The sequence below is a fragment of the Hydra vulgaris genome, chromosome 15 (assembly GCF_038396675.1).
Source record: "Hydra vulgaris chromosome 15, alternate assembly HydraT2T_AEP".
Classification (NCBI taxonomy): domain Eukaryota; kingdom Metazoa; phylum Cnidaria; class Hydrozoa; order Anthoathecata; family Hydridae; genus Hydra; species Hydra vulgaris.
The window spans coordinates 6130220-6147360 of NC_088934.1; the positions used below are offsets into that span (position 1 = coordinate 6130220).

Below are 17141 nucleotides of genomic sequence, written 5' to 3' on the forward strand. Positions count from 1 at the left end.
AAGTTCTTAATTCTTTTAATAGTTTCTTAGTAAGTATTTACCTAAAACTTTGAGTTTCCAGCACAGTTTTATCACATTAGGGTTTCCAACTTCTAGAATATGATGGAGTCAGGATAAAAGTAATAGTTACATGATTTTGATATATAACTGTTTTTTATTAGTAATATTTTATTGTTGCCATGGCGTTGCTAAAGCATAAGTTGTATTTATTTCACAAATAGACCAAAAAAATTAGCTTAGAATTAACTAAACTTACCAAAATAAATATTTATTGAGATATTCACAAAAAACATTTGGGCTTTTTTTTATTTTCTTTGCCATCTTGTTTCTGTTTCTAAGGCTAATATTAGGTTTATCAGTCTTATTATTTCTGTAATTTTGTTAAAAAAATTTCTGATTTAGTTGATGAATGTGTGTGTTTACCATAGAGGTTTGATTAAACCATTTAGTTTACGCACAATCAAGGTTTTTCCTTTATTAATTTATCTTTACTGATTATAATACAGTGTTCATGCTGAGTTTCAGTTCATAAAGTTTTTTGAATTATGGTTGTATTGGAGGTTTTTGACTAAATGAAAAATGTTATTAAAATTTTATTATGCTTTTTTTATTATATTATATTATATTTGTTTTAAAAAAAAAAAAAAAATTCAAAGCTGTAATGATGTCATATCAAACTCAGGTATTCTAGATTTTATAGAATTTAATATGTAAGCAATAAATTTATAGAATTTAATATGTAAGGCTTCTAATCGCTATGATAAAAAGATTAGACAATACAATGCAAATTTATATAATTGAATATTATAACAATTAGTACAAGTTAAATTTCAAAAGATACTCAGGTATCAATTTTCTGTAAAAGTTGTAAAATCTGATTTGATGGATTTTCATGCTTTTAAAAGTTTCAGTTTCATAACAAAACATTTGTCATTTGTTTTAAATAGTCGAATGATAGTTATTTAGTATTTTTATTATTTGATTTTAACAAACGATTTGTTTAAGCTGACGTAAAAATTGTTTCGAAAGATATCTATATAAATTAAATTATTTTAATGAGTGTGTAAAAGTTTATTTTAATGAGTTAAATTATTTTAATATAATATAACTATTTTAATCCACATAATAGTAAGTATAAAATTAGCACAGGGGCATAAATTAAACTAATTTCTTGTAATTTTGGTTGATGAATTTTTCATGATTACATGAAATGGAATCAAGCAAAGCAAACCCAAAATAGTTAATTCAAAAAAAGTCAAATGTCAGCAAGTCTAAAATTCAACACATGCAAAAAGTTTAAAATTCAATGATGCTGCATAACTCGATAAGAAAAAACATCAGAACCTTAAATTGTAAAAAGTTATCTTGTTGTTTCAGAAAATAAACCATGCGCCAAAAAGTCTGTCAAAAATAAATCCAGCAAAAAATTAAAACACTGCAAGATTTTGGCGGAGTCAGATATTGAGTTATTGAGTTGTAGATCTTAATACAGTGGTGGCATAAATCTTGTCAACTAAACTTAACGTGAACAATTATTTTCTACATAATTTTATGAGTTATTAGAAAAAATGTGCTTTTTTGTATAGGATTGTTATTGATATGGCCATCCCATTATCTCTTGAACGACGCCTGCAAATAGTGGTAATGTCAAAACAAGGAATTTCCAACAGGGACATTGCTAAAGCATTAAAGGTTAGCTTGAGGACTGTCACCTACACCATTAAAAGAGAGAGAGAGAGACTGGAACAGTAAAAAACAAAAAGTGTTCTGGCAGACCACGCAAAACGACCATTCAGGAAGATCAGCTTTTGGTTCGGGCAAGTCTGGCTAATCGCTTCGACACTGCATCTGATGTAGCCAGTTACATGGGAAAAACGCACAGCATCAATCTGGCAACAAGAACCATAAGGAAATGCCATCAGCAAGCTGGGTTGAATGGCAGAATTGCTGCCAAGAAGCCATTATTGCGGCCTGACAATATTGCAAAGCGATGAGCATTTGCAAGGCAACACAAGAACTGGACTGTTGTACAGTAGAATAAAGTGTTGTGGAGTGATGAGAGTTGTTTTACTGTATTCTGTGGAGCGTATTTTAGAATGAAAGTTGGTGAGAGATTTATTTCTCAATGTGTTGCACCAACAGTGAAACATGGTGGAGGCTCCCTTATGATTTGGGGTTGCATGTCAGGATTTAGTGTTGGCCGGCTGTATCGTTGTACAGGCACTGTTAATCAAGACAAGTACATAGAAATACTCAAAACACAAGTTGAACCATCTGCCACCAAGCTTTTTGGCAGGAATAAGACATTTGTTTTCCAACAAGACAATGCTCCCTGCCACAAAGCCAAAAAAGTTACTGAATACTTTCGAACCGCACGCATTAATGTGATTGAATGACCATCACAAAGTCCTGACTTAAACCCCATTGAAAGTTTGTAGAAGGAACTGTTCAGAATGGTGCAGAAAAGCAAGCCCAGCAATTTGGATGAAATGTGGCAACAGTTGGAGTCTGCTTGGCATGCAATCCCAATTGCCACAGTCCAAAAGCTGGTACGGTCAATGCCTAGGCGCATACAGGCAGTCATTGATGCGCGTGGTTGACACTCAAAATATTAACATTTGTGTTGTTTTTATACAAGTGCTATGCATTTATATCATTTGAGTCATGTTTGGTGCTGTTTGGTGGTGCTTTAACTTTTGCATAATAAAAATTAATGACTTTTTTTTCGTTTTTCTGAATGTGGCAAAGACTTTATGCCGCTACTGTAGTTTGGCAGTTTTTAGGCATTGTTAAGAAATGCTAATTTGTGATTTAAAAAGTTTTTAATCATGAATTAACCTCTTTTTTTTGTTTGTAAAAACAACAATGATTATATCACCTCGCTCAATGTAAATTAACATTTACTGCACAATTTTTCGAAAATGGTTACGTTACATGCATAACAGAGTAAATAATGGGCGAAAAAAAAATTTGTCAATTTTTCAAAATTTAAATATATCATCTAGAGGACGCTTTCTTAAAAAAGTTGCGTTTTTTACCTTTTTTTCAACTTTAAATTTAAATGGCTTAAAAAATAATTAATTTCATGTTATGTTACTTAGTGTATGTAATAAAAGGTTATCGGATGAACATTTCGTCAAATTTTTTTAAAAATTGGTTAATGTCTAGAGGTCGCCGTATTATAAAGTTTTGCTAAAAAATTCATTAAATGCTTTAAAAAACTTAATACTTTAAATAAAATGCAAAATTTAAATTTTGAGCTTAATTGATCACTAAAAGTCATTGATAGTTTGCAAAATAAACATCTGTATGTATATAAATTTCATAAACTTATTTTTAAAAAGTTGGTTGTTATATCAATTAGCAAAATTGAAATTTCCAGTAACATAACATAAAATTAATTATTTTTAAGTTATTCAAATTTAAAGGTGAAAAAGTGTAAAATAAGTTATTTTTTCAAGATGGCGACCTCTAGATGACAATTTAAAATTTTGAAAAATTTACAGACTTTTTTTGGCCCATTATTTACCCAGTTGTGCATGTAACGTAACCATTTTCAAAAAGTTGTCAGAAACGAAACACCCAATGTAACTCCACATACATCAACTTAGTTTCTCCGCGCAGCGGCCTTGCTTGGAAAGGATCGTGTTTCGGAGTTAAAGAGTTGAGAGAGGGTTGCACCACGAATAACAACTAAAAAAAAACACACACACACAAGAAGAAAAAAAAAAATGAGTAGCCTCCTCGACTGTAGTGGCCCCCCTCGGGCCTTGGGGAGGTAAATAATCTAAAAAAAAAAAAAAAAAAAACATTGACAGTTTCACACCAACAACAAAACCAAATCTGTTAATAATACTACATAACAAATCAAATTTTTTTATCAGTTTATGGCAACTAATGTTATTGTAAAACACATAAAAAACAATTCATATAAAAATAATTTTGTGACTACAAAAGAAAAAATTGATTTCTTAAAGATGTGTCACTTCAGCTAATTACTGTGAGTGAAAAACGTTTAGAGAATTGCAATCTTACTCAATAGATTTTTATTATTTTGTTTCAGTCATATTTTAATATAACCAATTTTTGTAAACATGTTTGATAAGTTTATCTTTTTATATGAAGGTTTGCTTTGATTGAAATTATATTCATGGTTCTTTTCTAGTGTTGGTCGGAAATGCACTGTAGTTTATCCTATGCTTTTAGCTGGTTTGCTTTGTGCATTGGTAACTGTTATTGATGAGAAAGAAACTCGACAGCGTATGTCAATGTTATTGTAATTAAAATTATTTTTTTAAATGATATTGATTTCTCTATAATATTATTTCTTTTAAAATAATATTCCCTAAAAAAAAAAAATTTTTTTAATTGCAAATAATTTTTCAGGTTTTATAAACACCCGAGTGGTACTAGGATTATTTGGCAAATTTTTTGTTACCCTCTCCTATGACACTATATACACGTGGACTGTTGAACTTTTTCCTACACAGATTAGGTCTGACTTTTTTATTTATTTTAGAAATTGTATAAATAAAAATATAAATACATAAATATTGAAATAAATGGAATAATAACAAATGCAATATTTTTTTCAAAAAATATTTTGATATATTTTGGATTAATAGTATATTTTATTTAGTAAAATTTTAGACGAAAAAGAAGTTTTTAAATTAGGTAGCTTTATTTTTTTTTAATTTTAAGAACGGAAGCACTTGGTTATGTTTTGATTGCAAGTCGTATTGGAGGTATGTTTTCTCCTTGGATTTCAAAATGGTTGCGTGTAATTCATTGGAGAGTCCCTTTTGTGATGATGGGGGTTTTAACTATTGTATCTGCGCTTCTGATGCATTGGTTACCAGAAACCAAAGAGAAGGCGACCCTTGAAAAACTTGAAGACAGTATGCAGGTTGAAGAAAATAAGCTATAACACTCTGAAAAACCTTTTATACCAATCAACTAAGTTTAAAAAAGCATTCATTGATCAAAAAAGTGTTCATTGATTAAGTAAATTAATCTTATCAAAACTCTTACAATCATATGCTGCTGTTTTTTAAAAAAAATATATGTATATTTTTTAAATAAACCGAATTTTATACACAAGTTTCAAATATTTAAAATTCTTTAAAGTTTAAACTCTTTTGCTTTCTCATTATTTTGAGAAAATAATTTTTTTTAACTGAATATTTTATATTGAATATAAGATTTAATGTTAAGTAGAGTTTATTATATTGAACAGAAAATATTATATTGAGCAGAAGATATTATATTACACAGAACTTTATTTAATTATATTTTTATATATTGATTTTTTAATATTATATTACAGATTATTTTAAGTATTTTTAGTTATTTTGTAGATTTTTTTTATTATTTATTTTTTTCTAATTCTACTGTTTTAATATTTGTATTATTGCAAAATTGAGAAATCTTTTGTTTCATTAGGTTTAAATTTATTTCAACAATGTTTTCTTTTATATATATGTATGTGTGTATATATATATATATATATATATATATATATATATATATATATATATATATATATATATATATATATATATATATATATATATATATTTATATATATTTATATATATATATATATATATATATATATATATATATATATATATATATATATATATATATATATATACATATATATATATATATATATATATATAGATATATATATATATATATATATATATATATATATATATATATATATATATATATATATATATATATATATATATACAGTGGTGGCCAAAAGTATGGAAACTTTTCAAAAATGCTTTTTATTTAATTATAAAAAATGCAACACTTACTACATATTATGCATATGTTTATTGAAGTCGTAATACAACTTTTTAATAAAATAAAACATTTTTTTTTTATTAACATATACAAAAAAAAATTCAATTTTTAAATTAGGCCTGGTCATAAGTATGGAAACTTATGACCATTTTAAATGTTCCCTTGCAAACAATAATCTACCCTCTTATTTTTCTTAGAAATTAACGTTTTTTTCTTCCAAATAAGCCCGCATCATTTAACCTTCTACGAACTGTCCTGTCAGATAATAAAACTCCATGCTGTTCCAAGATTTCTTCTTTTATATCCTTTGATGACTTTCTAGGATCTTTTGTAGAGGTATTTTTTATAACTTTATCCAATTTTTTTGTTGTTTTTCTTGGTCTTCCAGGTTTCATTTTTACTTCCACATTTCCCCTTTCTTTGAATTTTTAATAATTTTTGAAACTGTACCTTTTGAAACTTGAAAATTTCGAGAAATATCAATTGGTTTATTACCGTTTTTAAAACACTCAACTATTTTGTTTTTAATATCACTAGAATAATATTTTCGCGGTGTCATACTGATTAATATAAAAGTAAACTATGATGAACTAACAAAGATTCTAACACGTTTTAATTCTAAATGATAAGATTTGTTTATGTTTAGTGACAAGTTTGAACAAGTTTCCATACTTTTGTCCAATCGAAATTAAGAAATATTAGTATGTAATAAAATGTCTTAGAAAAGACAAGTTCAAACTTGTAGTATATATAAAGTAGACTATTGCAAGTACACTCGGGTTAAATAATTTTGGTTTTATTTAATACAAATTTAAAAAAATGTAATTTAAAAAAGTTTCCATACTTTTGGCCATCACTGTATATATATATATATATATATATATATATATATATATATATATATATATATATATATATATATATATATATATATATATATATATATATATATATATATATATTAAATCTTATTAAGAGTTATTGTATTAAATTATGCATAAAAATCTGCAGTAAACAAAAATGGAACTAGCATAAAAAATGGAGTGTCATTTTATATGCAAGTTGAGAAGCATCTTCATTTAATTGAAAAGGTTCAGAAGTGCTGACACAGATACCAGATGCTTGCAGTGAACATAACCAAAATCAATGAACTCAATCTGTGCTGATTTGTTTGCTTGTCACCACTCACTTAATGGACTCAAACAATACTTTTTATAATAAATCTGTACTGGCAACAAGACATTGCTCACTGATGATAAATATGATGATGATCATGATGATCATGATCATGATGATCATGATCATGATGATCATGATCATGATGATGATGATGCTGATAATAATGATCATGATGATAATGATCATGATGATGATCATGATGATGATGATGATCATGATGATGATCATGATGATCATGATGATAATGATCATGATAATGATGATCATGATAATGATGATTATGATCATGATGATCATGATCATAATGAAACCAGGTGATTTCTACAAACGGTTAATTGAAAATGTTGTTGAACATTATTCAACCAGTAAAGTAGAATACATATGAAGTAGAATACCCATGAAGGTATTCTTATAAAGAAGATAAATGCTGTTAGTTATTTTATTAATTTTGTAGTTAGTTGTTAATCTTTGATTAAAAAATTAAAAATTACATTTTAAAAAATGACAAACTGCCTAAACTTTGTTGCTAATTAGTAATTAATAATTAAGTTACTTCGTTGACTGAGGTTTTGAGTTTGTGAAAGCAGTATTTATGTATAAAGGACTATGCATGCATATAAGGACCTATTCATTTAGTTTTTGTGTTTAATTAATTATTCTTTTTCTGAAAAAAATACTACCTGGTTATACCCTCAACTATCAGGTAATTTATTTATACTTTCCCCTGTTATTATCAAATCATAAAAAGTTGCTGTATTTTCTCAGTTATATAACATTGTAACTGAGATATGCTTGTCATATTCAATATTTGTCTCATATGCATGTGAAATATGTGCTTATGTTCGTGATCTTTTTTTCTTAGCTATATTTAATTTTTTTATGTCAATAGTGTATTATTTAGATTTAAATTATTCTATTATGTTTGTTATGAAACACATAATCAAAAAACAGTTTTATTTTTAGCAAATGGATGATTCTTTAATTGATAAAATGGAAAAGAGTATTTTTTTAATTGCCGGAATTGTTGGCTGCTTTTGTTTGTCTCTCCTTTTGACTTATATTACATTTTTTATTGGAGTTTGGTGGAAGTTATCCTACAATGCGTATACATTGAATTTTAGTTTGTGGAAAATTGTTTCTAAATTTTCAAGTTCTAAAGAGATTTCTGTTTCTTTAACTGCTCCAAAGCTGGAATCAGGTATATTTACTTCAATAATAAGTCAATGCCAAATGGATAAGTTGAAAATTATGTTTGTTTATTTTTTATAGTAATTATAACAGTTCGTACTGGCTTAGCTATTTCTATGATTTTATATGTGCTATTAATTGTGACATATGTTGCTTCATTTTTGCTAAAACGACGAAACATGCCAATTCATTTATGGTCAAAAGCTCGAACTGTTCTCTTCTTATTGCTTTGTAAGTTTTTATTCTTATTTAGTAACTTGTTGTATGTAATATTTTTATATATTGTATAATAGGCCTTGGCTGGCATAAATGAAATGTGGAGAAATACTCTCCTAAAACATACATGGCAAGCCATGTTTATTCGAGCAATATGTTTTTTAATTAAAAAATTGCTTTATTAGATACAAACTTGATTTTACTCAACCATATCCTTGTTATCCATTATTGCTATAGTTACAAGTATGCGACCCTCATTATAAGCATATCCTTGTAACGCTATAGTTACAAGTATATGTGCCTAATGAAGGTTGCATTGCACCGTAAAAACTTCTGTTTTAGAAAAATTCTTTAGACAAGTGTTTTCTTTGGGTTTTCAAATAAGCTATTAATTTATTCATTTACAACTTCATCAATAGAAAATTTGATAAACAAAGAGCTACAAGAGTATTTTTTTTTTTTCACTTTTTCAAATATTTAAGTATTTTTAAAAAAAATTCTTAAATTGAATTTTACTTAAAAGCTTTAATATGAAAACCAGGGATGCGGAGTCCCAAAAAGGACTACGGATTTGAAAGTCGCAAAAAGATTCTTTATCCTTGTATTTGGTATCCAGGAGCTCTAAAAATATAAATAAGTGTTTGGACTACTAATTGGAAAAAAATTAAGACTATTAGGTTAGAGGAACAATCATTTTTTGAGCCCGGAGTCCTTAAGTATAATGGCGGCAAGGACTCCAGGACTCCGGGCTTAAAAATAAGAAGTTTCAAGTCATTAAATTTCATGAATTTTTTTCTTATAGCAGATTATAAGTCAACAAACATGTTTAGAGCTTCTGGACACTACAGACTTGGAAAAAGTAGAGATATAAAGCTGGAGTCCTTTTGGGACTCCGCATCCCTGATGAAAACAAAGGAAAAGAAAAGATTTATGACACAATATTATCAATTTATTTTTTTATAACATCATAAAAACTGATCTTTTATTTAAGAAACCAATCTGTTAGTACAATCTAATTAAAAACTTCACTTCAGTTCGCACATATTTTCAGTTTTTTTTTTTTTTTTTTTGAAATAACCATGCTTTTATTAATTATTTTAGTTGTTTTTTTTAAGACAGTTCTTTATTCATAGTTCATTACTTCTAAATAATTTGGACACAAATCATTGATACACAACTTTAGTGGTTTTTTGAAAATAAATGTTTTGCGTTTCTCATCTTAGATACAATGGTAACATTTTTCATCTTAAATACACTGGCTTTTTCTTTTCTAAACAACTTTGCGAACTTTTTCGTTACCCGACTCTGCAACCTTATATTACCGTGTTAAAATGTGATATCTTAACTCTTAAAATTAACTACCTTTAAAATTATACTATGAGTTTAAAAAATGTTCAATTTCTCTGAAAATTTGCTCCTTTTTTTTTAAGTAGTTTATCTTTCAACAAATGAAACAAGAAAATTTCATCAGGTCTTGTAACCAATAATGGCAGATTTTGAAAATTAAAAAATACTGAAATTGTAAATTCAATCAAGTAAAAATATGTCTTATTTTTGTCAGATTATTTTCAAATTTGTAAACAATAAACAGACATATATAATAAGTAACTCTGAAAATTTTCAAATCCCAAACATTTTTTATTTGAAGTTATTGCATATAATAGATTAGTGAATCTTTTGGTCTAAAATTTAAAATATTTCGGTTTCTTCAAAAAAGAACAAATAACAAGAAAGTCAAAAAGTAAAGAACAGTAAGACAAGACATTAAAAAAAAAACATGTATATATACTAATTTCTACACAAAATCTAACACTGTGTGATATATTTCAAAACAGTTGTCAATATGTAGCCCAGCCTCGGATGGGCAAGTTTTGCATATATGCACAGTTTTTAGTGGCTTCCCATTGTTGTTAAGAATTCCTCTTGCATAGCAAACTGCATAATTTAGAAGGTCGTCTATCTTTTTCATCAGGTGATGGCTGTTTGGTTCCCGGAAAGTGACGCCCAGTAAGCCGGTGTAAAGTATCATCTGTAACAAGTATTTTGTTTAGCTTTGGTAAAGGCAATAACGTCAACTTAATTGTATCATGAAGAAAATCTAAGAAAGTGGTATTTTTGTAGTGAGTGTGCTTCACAAAAATCTTTAAAATACCTTGAGAAATAAGCCTTATTGCAAGTTTTCGATACCACTTGAATATTTTCCGTAACAGCTACACGCTTTGGAGTTGTACACGATCTACACCATCCATGTGGTTATTGTATTCTTTTACACAAATTGGTTTTTGAACATTCAATCCTCGATTATTAATAAGTCTCATGAATGGTTAGTGACATGTTGACAACATGTAGACAACTTTTTGTTTACCCAAAGCATTATCTTTCCATGCACGGAATTTACATGCCAGCATTTGATTATTAACATCATTATTTTTATAGAAAACTGCATCTCCTTTTGTAAAACTTCATTAAGAATTTATTTTGAATAATTTTATCGATTTGATCAAATTGTGCCTCACATGGATGTGTTTGGTTATCAAGGAAATACTTTGCTAGTGTTGTACTAGTGTAATAATTGTCTGTGTAAAGAGTGTCACCTTGACCAATAAAAGGTTCCATCAACACAGATTTTCTGCAACATTAGTTTCCTCCCACATAGAAGAGTTGTCTAATTTGACAGCAAAAAATTGCTCTGCATACCGATTATTTTTTGTAACTAACAAACTCAAAAGTTCAACTAGAAAATAAAGTTCTACAAAATTGAGGAAAGTTGGGTTTTGCTCCATTCTAACTTAACCCCTCTTGAAAAAATTTTAAGGAAATCAATTAGACGAACAGAAACATCTTTATTAATTTTTTCCCAAGTTGACAGAGGAAGACTGTGACTATTATTACATCTATTACCACGACTTCGCACTCTACCACGACTATGCTCTCAACAATGGTTAGGCATACTACCCTGGACAGCATAGTTCTATATATTTAAATTGAATGCAGCATCATCAGCAATAACTTATGCATGTTTAGGATCAGCAAAACCTTTAGCAGAAATTCCTTTATTGCATTTTATACCAGTACCACCTCGAACACATACTCGTCTGGTACCTCCACCTCATGTACGTGGACCTTTTTTAGGAGTGGCAAAAGCCTCAACTTCGCTGTAACTTGTGCTTGACACGCAAAAGCTTTTACTGTCAGTATCTTAAAATCCATCAGATGATGGCAAAACAGAATTAGAAAAAAGGAATAACAGCTTCTAATTCATCAACATTTTTAAATGTACTTTCAATTTTTCTTTGAATAACGGTATATGAATAATGTCGTATTGTTTTCAACTTCAAATTCTATCAAATCATCATCCTCATCATTACTAAAGTCACCAGAAGATAGCAATCAAGATCTTTATCTTTATTGCTATCTTCGTCACTTTTTTAAATGCTTTATTACTCGCTATGCGGAGTACCGGTAACGAACGGGTTAATATTATAGTGATATCCGCGGTATTTCATACCAAGGATTTTATGATAAAAAAAATCTTAACACAGATATGCACTGCATATCAGTGTTTGAAATAAAAAGAAAAAGTTCTCTTTTTTTCTCAATGCTTTTATTAACTCCTCGTCTCTGTTTGTCTGTGAACATCAATCTTTCGATCAATTTTTGAGTCACTTCCTGATAATAGATTTTCTACAAATTTTGCATACATACTCTTGCTTGATGACAATACAATATTCAATAATTATTTTTCCAATAAGTCAATTTAGTTAATTTTAATTAAGTTTATTTTTTATATGGAAAGAAGAAGAAGAATTTTTAAAATAACTATATTATTTGTTTCTTACTGATCCGCGCGTTTAGCTTATTTGGATAAGGCGATGACTTTGTAAACGGAATGTCTGTGGTTCGAGACTCGCCTCTTCATAGTTTTTTTTTGTTTTTTTACATACGCATACAGCCGAATGTTAATAAAATAAAATGCTAATATCAGAATAAATTGATCGCAAAATTTAATATTTAGTATTTATCAGGGGAATGCCCCTGCTGGGCCCCCTTCTCCCCGGTTGCTACGAACCTGTTTATAATACTAAAAGTCTAACTTACTAAAGCAAAAAATTTATTCTTGTATAGAATAACTTATATTATAAGTCGACAAGTTGTTTTCCATTCGTATAGTTAAAATATAATCTCAAGCACTTCAAAAAAAAAAAAATTTCTTTTTTTTTTGTTACAAAATAAATAATTGCACTTTGTAACCAAAATATTCAATCGGAAACCTAAATCTTATCTTTTTTATATGATTTAGTTAGCACCAAAGTTTTTAATTTTTCTAATTAATATTTAAAAATAGAGAAGAAAAAAACAGTGGTTTGTATAATGTAAATTGCTACATTATATAAACCGTAAACTGTAAATTGCTCTTGTAAATCTTTGTAGGACAGCGTATGCGAGACCCGGAGCTAAAGCTCTCGCTTCCTGCCGAGGCCTAGTATGACAACCTCGGTGCAATTTTTTATAGAAATGAATCTTTTTAGCAATTTATTTGCATATTTATAATAAAAATCCTTTGTATATTCACACGCGTTATAACTTGTATTATTACTTGTTTTTACTTGTGGTAGTTTTCTATTAGCTTTAAACGTTTAAACATTTTTTTTGTATGTTAAGGTAAGACTAAGTTAACAAAATTGTAAATTTTTTTTTATTTTTTTATTTTTTTGGTATCTTAAAACATAAATACATCACTAAAAAATGTTAATATTTCAGTAAAAAATTTTGATATTTAAATAAAAATTGCATATCATATTTGTTACTCTTTTACATACGTAAATAAAAACTAAATGTATTAAAATCTTAATTATATCAATTAAAATCTTATTATAATTATAATTTTTTAATATAATTTTTTAATAATCAAATCAATTATTTTTAATGTCTTTTACTTTATGCTTTTAGTGTTATCGTTTGTCATAGTGATTACGCACGCTGCGCATTGTCCTCCTGCCTATCTAGTTGGTCAAAACACAATGTCATCTTCTTTATCGTCAGGCTGGAATATGTGTTTAGTCGCACTCTTTTTTGTCGCTGTGCCAGCAAATTTACATTTCTTCATAGAATTTCGGATTTGGAGGTCGGAAATCCGTAAAACGTAAATTGAATTACTTTCTTTCGCGTATTTAAATTATTTTACTTGCAAAATTTGCAAGTAGTACCCTGTAAAGCAAAAAGTACCCAGTTTTATTTTTTATATTATTTATGTTTTGATAGTTTTGTTAAATATTTGTATATAAGTTGAAAAAAAATTCACTAACTGCTGGTGGTATTTTCTTGTTTTTGTTGATGTCTCGTGAAAGTTTATGCTAATTTTTTGTTTCAGAATTGGATACGAATTACTGAATATGAAAAATTAGTTTCGTGCACTTAAATTTAATTGTACAGTTGAATCACTTGGAACCACTATTTAAAATTCAAAAAGTATTAAATTGTTTAAAATCTAGAGTCAAGTTTTTAAAATGGTTTCATTTTTAACATGGTAACAAGTTCTTGGTTTCACCTCCTAAAACAACACAGTAAACCTCTTAATCCTGAGGTAGTCAGATTTTTATGTATTATAATATATAAAATAATGTTATAACATATAGCGATGATTCGGTTAATATGACCATACCTAAAGATTTCTAAGATGTTCAAGTTACTTTGTATTTTTTGAATTTAATTTATCTAATTAAAAGGATATTCAATATTTTGTGTTGGTAAAATATTATCATTACACATAAAAGAATCTGAGGCGCGAAATTTTAAAGTTAAAATATAGATGTTTTATAATTAAGAAAAATTTATTAGCTAAGAAAACAATGCGTAGAAACATTTATTTTTAACTTCACTTAAAGACACCATTTTCGTGTAACATGAGCTCAAATTACCTATTTAAAAGTCCTAAAATTTCAGTTGTTTAAATTGCTTTTTGAATATTTTAACAATACGTAATATCTTTCTGTAATTTAAATTAAAAAATTTGTATTTTTATCAAGTGAGTAAAATTTAAAAAAAAAAAATTTTTTTTTTTTTTTGGCGTAAAACAAAGTAGTATTGATTCAATAAAAAGTGGCTTAAAATTAGATTTTTTAATGATATGATGTTTTAATAACGAACCATTTTATTCCACAAAAAATTTCAAATTGTCAGATTCGTATTTTTTACTTTTGTTAATTTTTTTTGAGCTAATTTATGGTGGTAGTATACCATTAAAATAAAATCTTGCATTCCAACGGGGTGTAGGGGGTGTCCCACACCTCAAAGCTGTCATTTAAACATTTGAGTTAACACATTGAGTAAGTTTTGAACTATAGTTGGCAAATTCAAAAAATTCATTTATTTATTTGTAGATAATGAAATCTAAAGATTTGCAAAAGCTTGTACTTTCTAAATACCAAAATGGTGATGGTCCATCAAAAATATTTGCTGATATTAAGAGTGTCATTGAGTTTTGTACAATAAATCGGTGGTGTCAAATGATAAGAGAGACAGGCTCTATCGAGTTGAAATGTCCATCAGGTGGTCCAAGATCAGTTCAAACAAATGTAAACATCCAAAAAATCAGAAGTCGTCTGAAACGTAAAAAGAGGATTTTATCTCAAAAATTAGCTAATGAACTCAGTATCTACAGAACCAGTGTTCAAAGAATACTTCAAAAGGATCTCAATTTGCAGGCATACAAACAGAGTTGAACCACTGCTTACAAATGGTCAACAAGTCAAGAGAATTAAATTTGCAAATTGGATAAGAAACCATTTTCGAAAAGAACACTAAAAATTCTGTTTTCAGATGAAAAAATTTTGGTTTAAATGGTATGTGCAATGCCCAAAATTATCGCATATGGTCCACTAATCGTAATGAAGCTAATAAAGATGGTGGTATTAAACAGAAACAAAAATTCCCTCAAAAGGTAATGGTTTGGTTGGGAGCTTGTTCAAAAGGTGTTATACCACTGGTTATTTTGGACAAAGATACAGTGAATCATGACTGGTATAAAAAAAAGTGTTGCCAGTGACCTTGAAATATGGAAACGAGATGTTTGGTGATGATTGAACATTTTAACAAGATGGAGTAACCTCACATACGCATCATTTAACTCAACAATGGTGTCATGATAATTTTCCTGCTTTTATTGACAAAAACTACTGGCCTCCAAATTCCCCCGATCTCAATCATTTAATTTACTCAATATGGGATGAACTCGTTCACCAAATGAAATGAAATAAAAATTAAATCAAAATTAACATTAATTCAAGAACTTAAACGAGCTGTAAAAAACATTAGAGCAAATGTAGCTTTAGAAAGTTGTACTAGTTGAACCAATCGCTTATATCGTATGTCAAAAAATAATGGAGACTATTTACATTAAATAAATCATGTCATTTTGTAGAGAGTTTAATAATAAATCTTTTAAGAAAAATTCACTTTTCTAGCTTAAAAAATAACAAAGTTATAATAAAAATACCACCTATGCCATTTATCTTGGGCCGCCCGTTAAAAGTTTTAAAATTATTCATAATTATGCCCAAAAATAAAGAACTGACAACAGGGTTTTTTTAACAACTTTAAACAAGTTTGAACTGAAATTTTGACTCGGGATCCTTTACGTATGCAATTACTACATGCATTAAAGGTTTTGTTTTTTGACCTAAAAAAATCACATGTAATACAATCAAGTGTGCCGAATTTCAGACCCAATCGATTATTAGTTTGAAAAATATCTCCGTCGCCAGATTATGAAACATTATTTTTAGAAAAACAATTTAAAAATAAAAACAAAAAAAAAAAATTTCAAAACTCTCCACTTATATAAACTGCTCCTTTTAATAATTCTTTTTGATCTCAACAAATATATCTTTGGGAAAACGTTTCCGAATCCATTGATTTAAAAGCTCATTAGAGTTTTGTGTTTTACAGTGCAAACACTTTTTAAAGAATTAAACTACAAAGGTCTATAAATATTGGTTTTAAAAAATCTCAAACAGCAGAAGGATTAAAAATATTTTTTTTAAATTTTTTTTTTCCCTTGTTACTTTTTCAGCCTGGAATTTGCACCAAAAATCCTTGGTGCGCAAGCAAAATTAATGGCGCATTTCGAGTCATAACTTTCAGAACAATAAAAAAGTACAGTTGCTACACTATTTTTCATTGCATATAAACTCCAAATTTTCTGTCTGATTGCTTTGCCAGAGTAATTTTGCAATGCTTTAATAATACTTTCTGTCAAATAACCTGCTCCTCCTTAGTTTTTATCATCACTTAAAATTGCTTTACTGCTTTTTTTAAAATTTCTTAAACGCGTGTTAACTCGTTTTTTAATATGACCAATGCGCTCTGCTTTTTTAATTTCTACATTATCTCCATAAGGTTTAGCAACAACAGTTATAAGAATAGTTATAAGGTATAAGAATTACTATCCTCGTCGCCAAATATGTGGTATAACTTAAGTTTATTTTCTTTTCAAACGATGAAAAAGTTTCAAAACACCACTTGATTCTATAACAGATGATGATCCAGTATTACTAATATTACACTTTTGGTAATGCGATGACTGGACCTTTTCATATTCAACCGGATGCGTGTGTTTTTTTAATTTCCATGTTGAACATAATTTACATGTTTTTGTTTCTATTTGAAAGTCAATACATTTACCACTTTCAACTGAAATTGCAGAAAATTGCAAGTTGTAATACAGACAAATTAAAGAC

General features: G+C 27.9%; 2 protein-coding genes across 4 annotated transcripts in view; both read left to right on the forward strand.

Moving 5' to 3' along the window:
* The window catches only part of LOC136092333 (solute carrier family 22 member 15-like), a 33277-nt gene extending 28006 nt beyond the window's left edge, over positions 1 to 5271 (forward strand). Inside the window, exons 7-9 of one of the 2 annotated variants that reach the window (XM_065820316.1) lie at positions 4166 to 4260; positions 4387 to 4495; positions 4702 to 5271. In XM_065820316.1, the coding sequence (XP_065676388.1) occupies positions 4166 to 4260; positions 4387 to 4495; positions 4702 to 4927 (430 nt within the window). In that variant the 3' untranslated portion in view covers positions 4928 to 5271. The remainder of the gene's footprint in view (positions 1 to 4165; positions 4261 to 4386; positions 4496 to 4701) is intronic. The other variant, XM_065820317.1, reaches the window with a different exon arrangement.
* A 1521-nt stretch (positions 5272 to 6792) lies between these two features.
* Positions 6793 to 15853, forward strand: LOC136092334 (uncharacterized). Of its 2 annotated transcripts, XM_065820318.1 has the most exons (5): positions 6793 to 8197; positions 8269 to 8418; positions 13354 to 13546; positions 13775 to 13987; positions 14784 to 15853. In XM_065820318.1, the coding sequence occupies exons 1-4, from the start codon at positions 7966 to 7968 to the stop codon at positions 13806 to 13808; spliced, it is 609 nt and encodes a 202-aa protein (XP_065676390.1). In that variant the 5' UTR covers positions 6793 to 7965; the 3' UTR covers positions 13809 to 13987; positions 14784 to 15853. The 2 variants fall into 2 exon arrangements, with proteins under 2 accessions (XP_065676390.1, XP_065676391.1); XM_065820319.1 differs by lacking the exons at positions 13775 to 13987; positions 14784 to 15853 and having other exon boundaries at positions 13354 to 13708.
* Positions 15854 to 17141: the final 1288 nt, after the last annotated feature.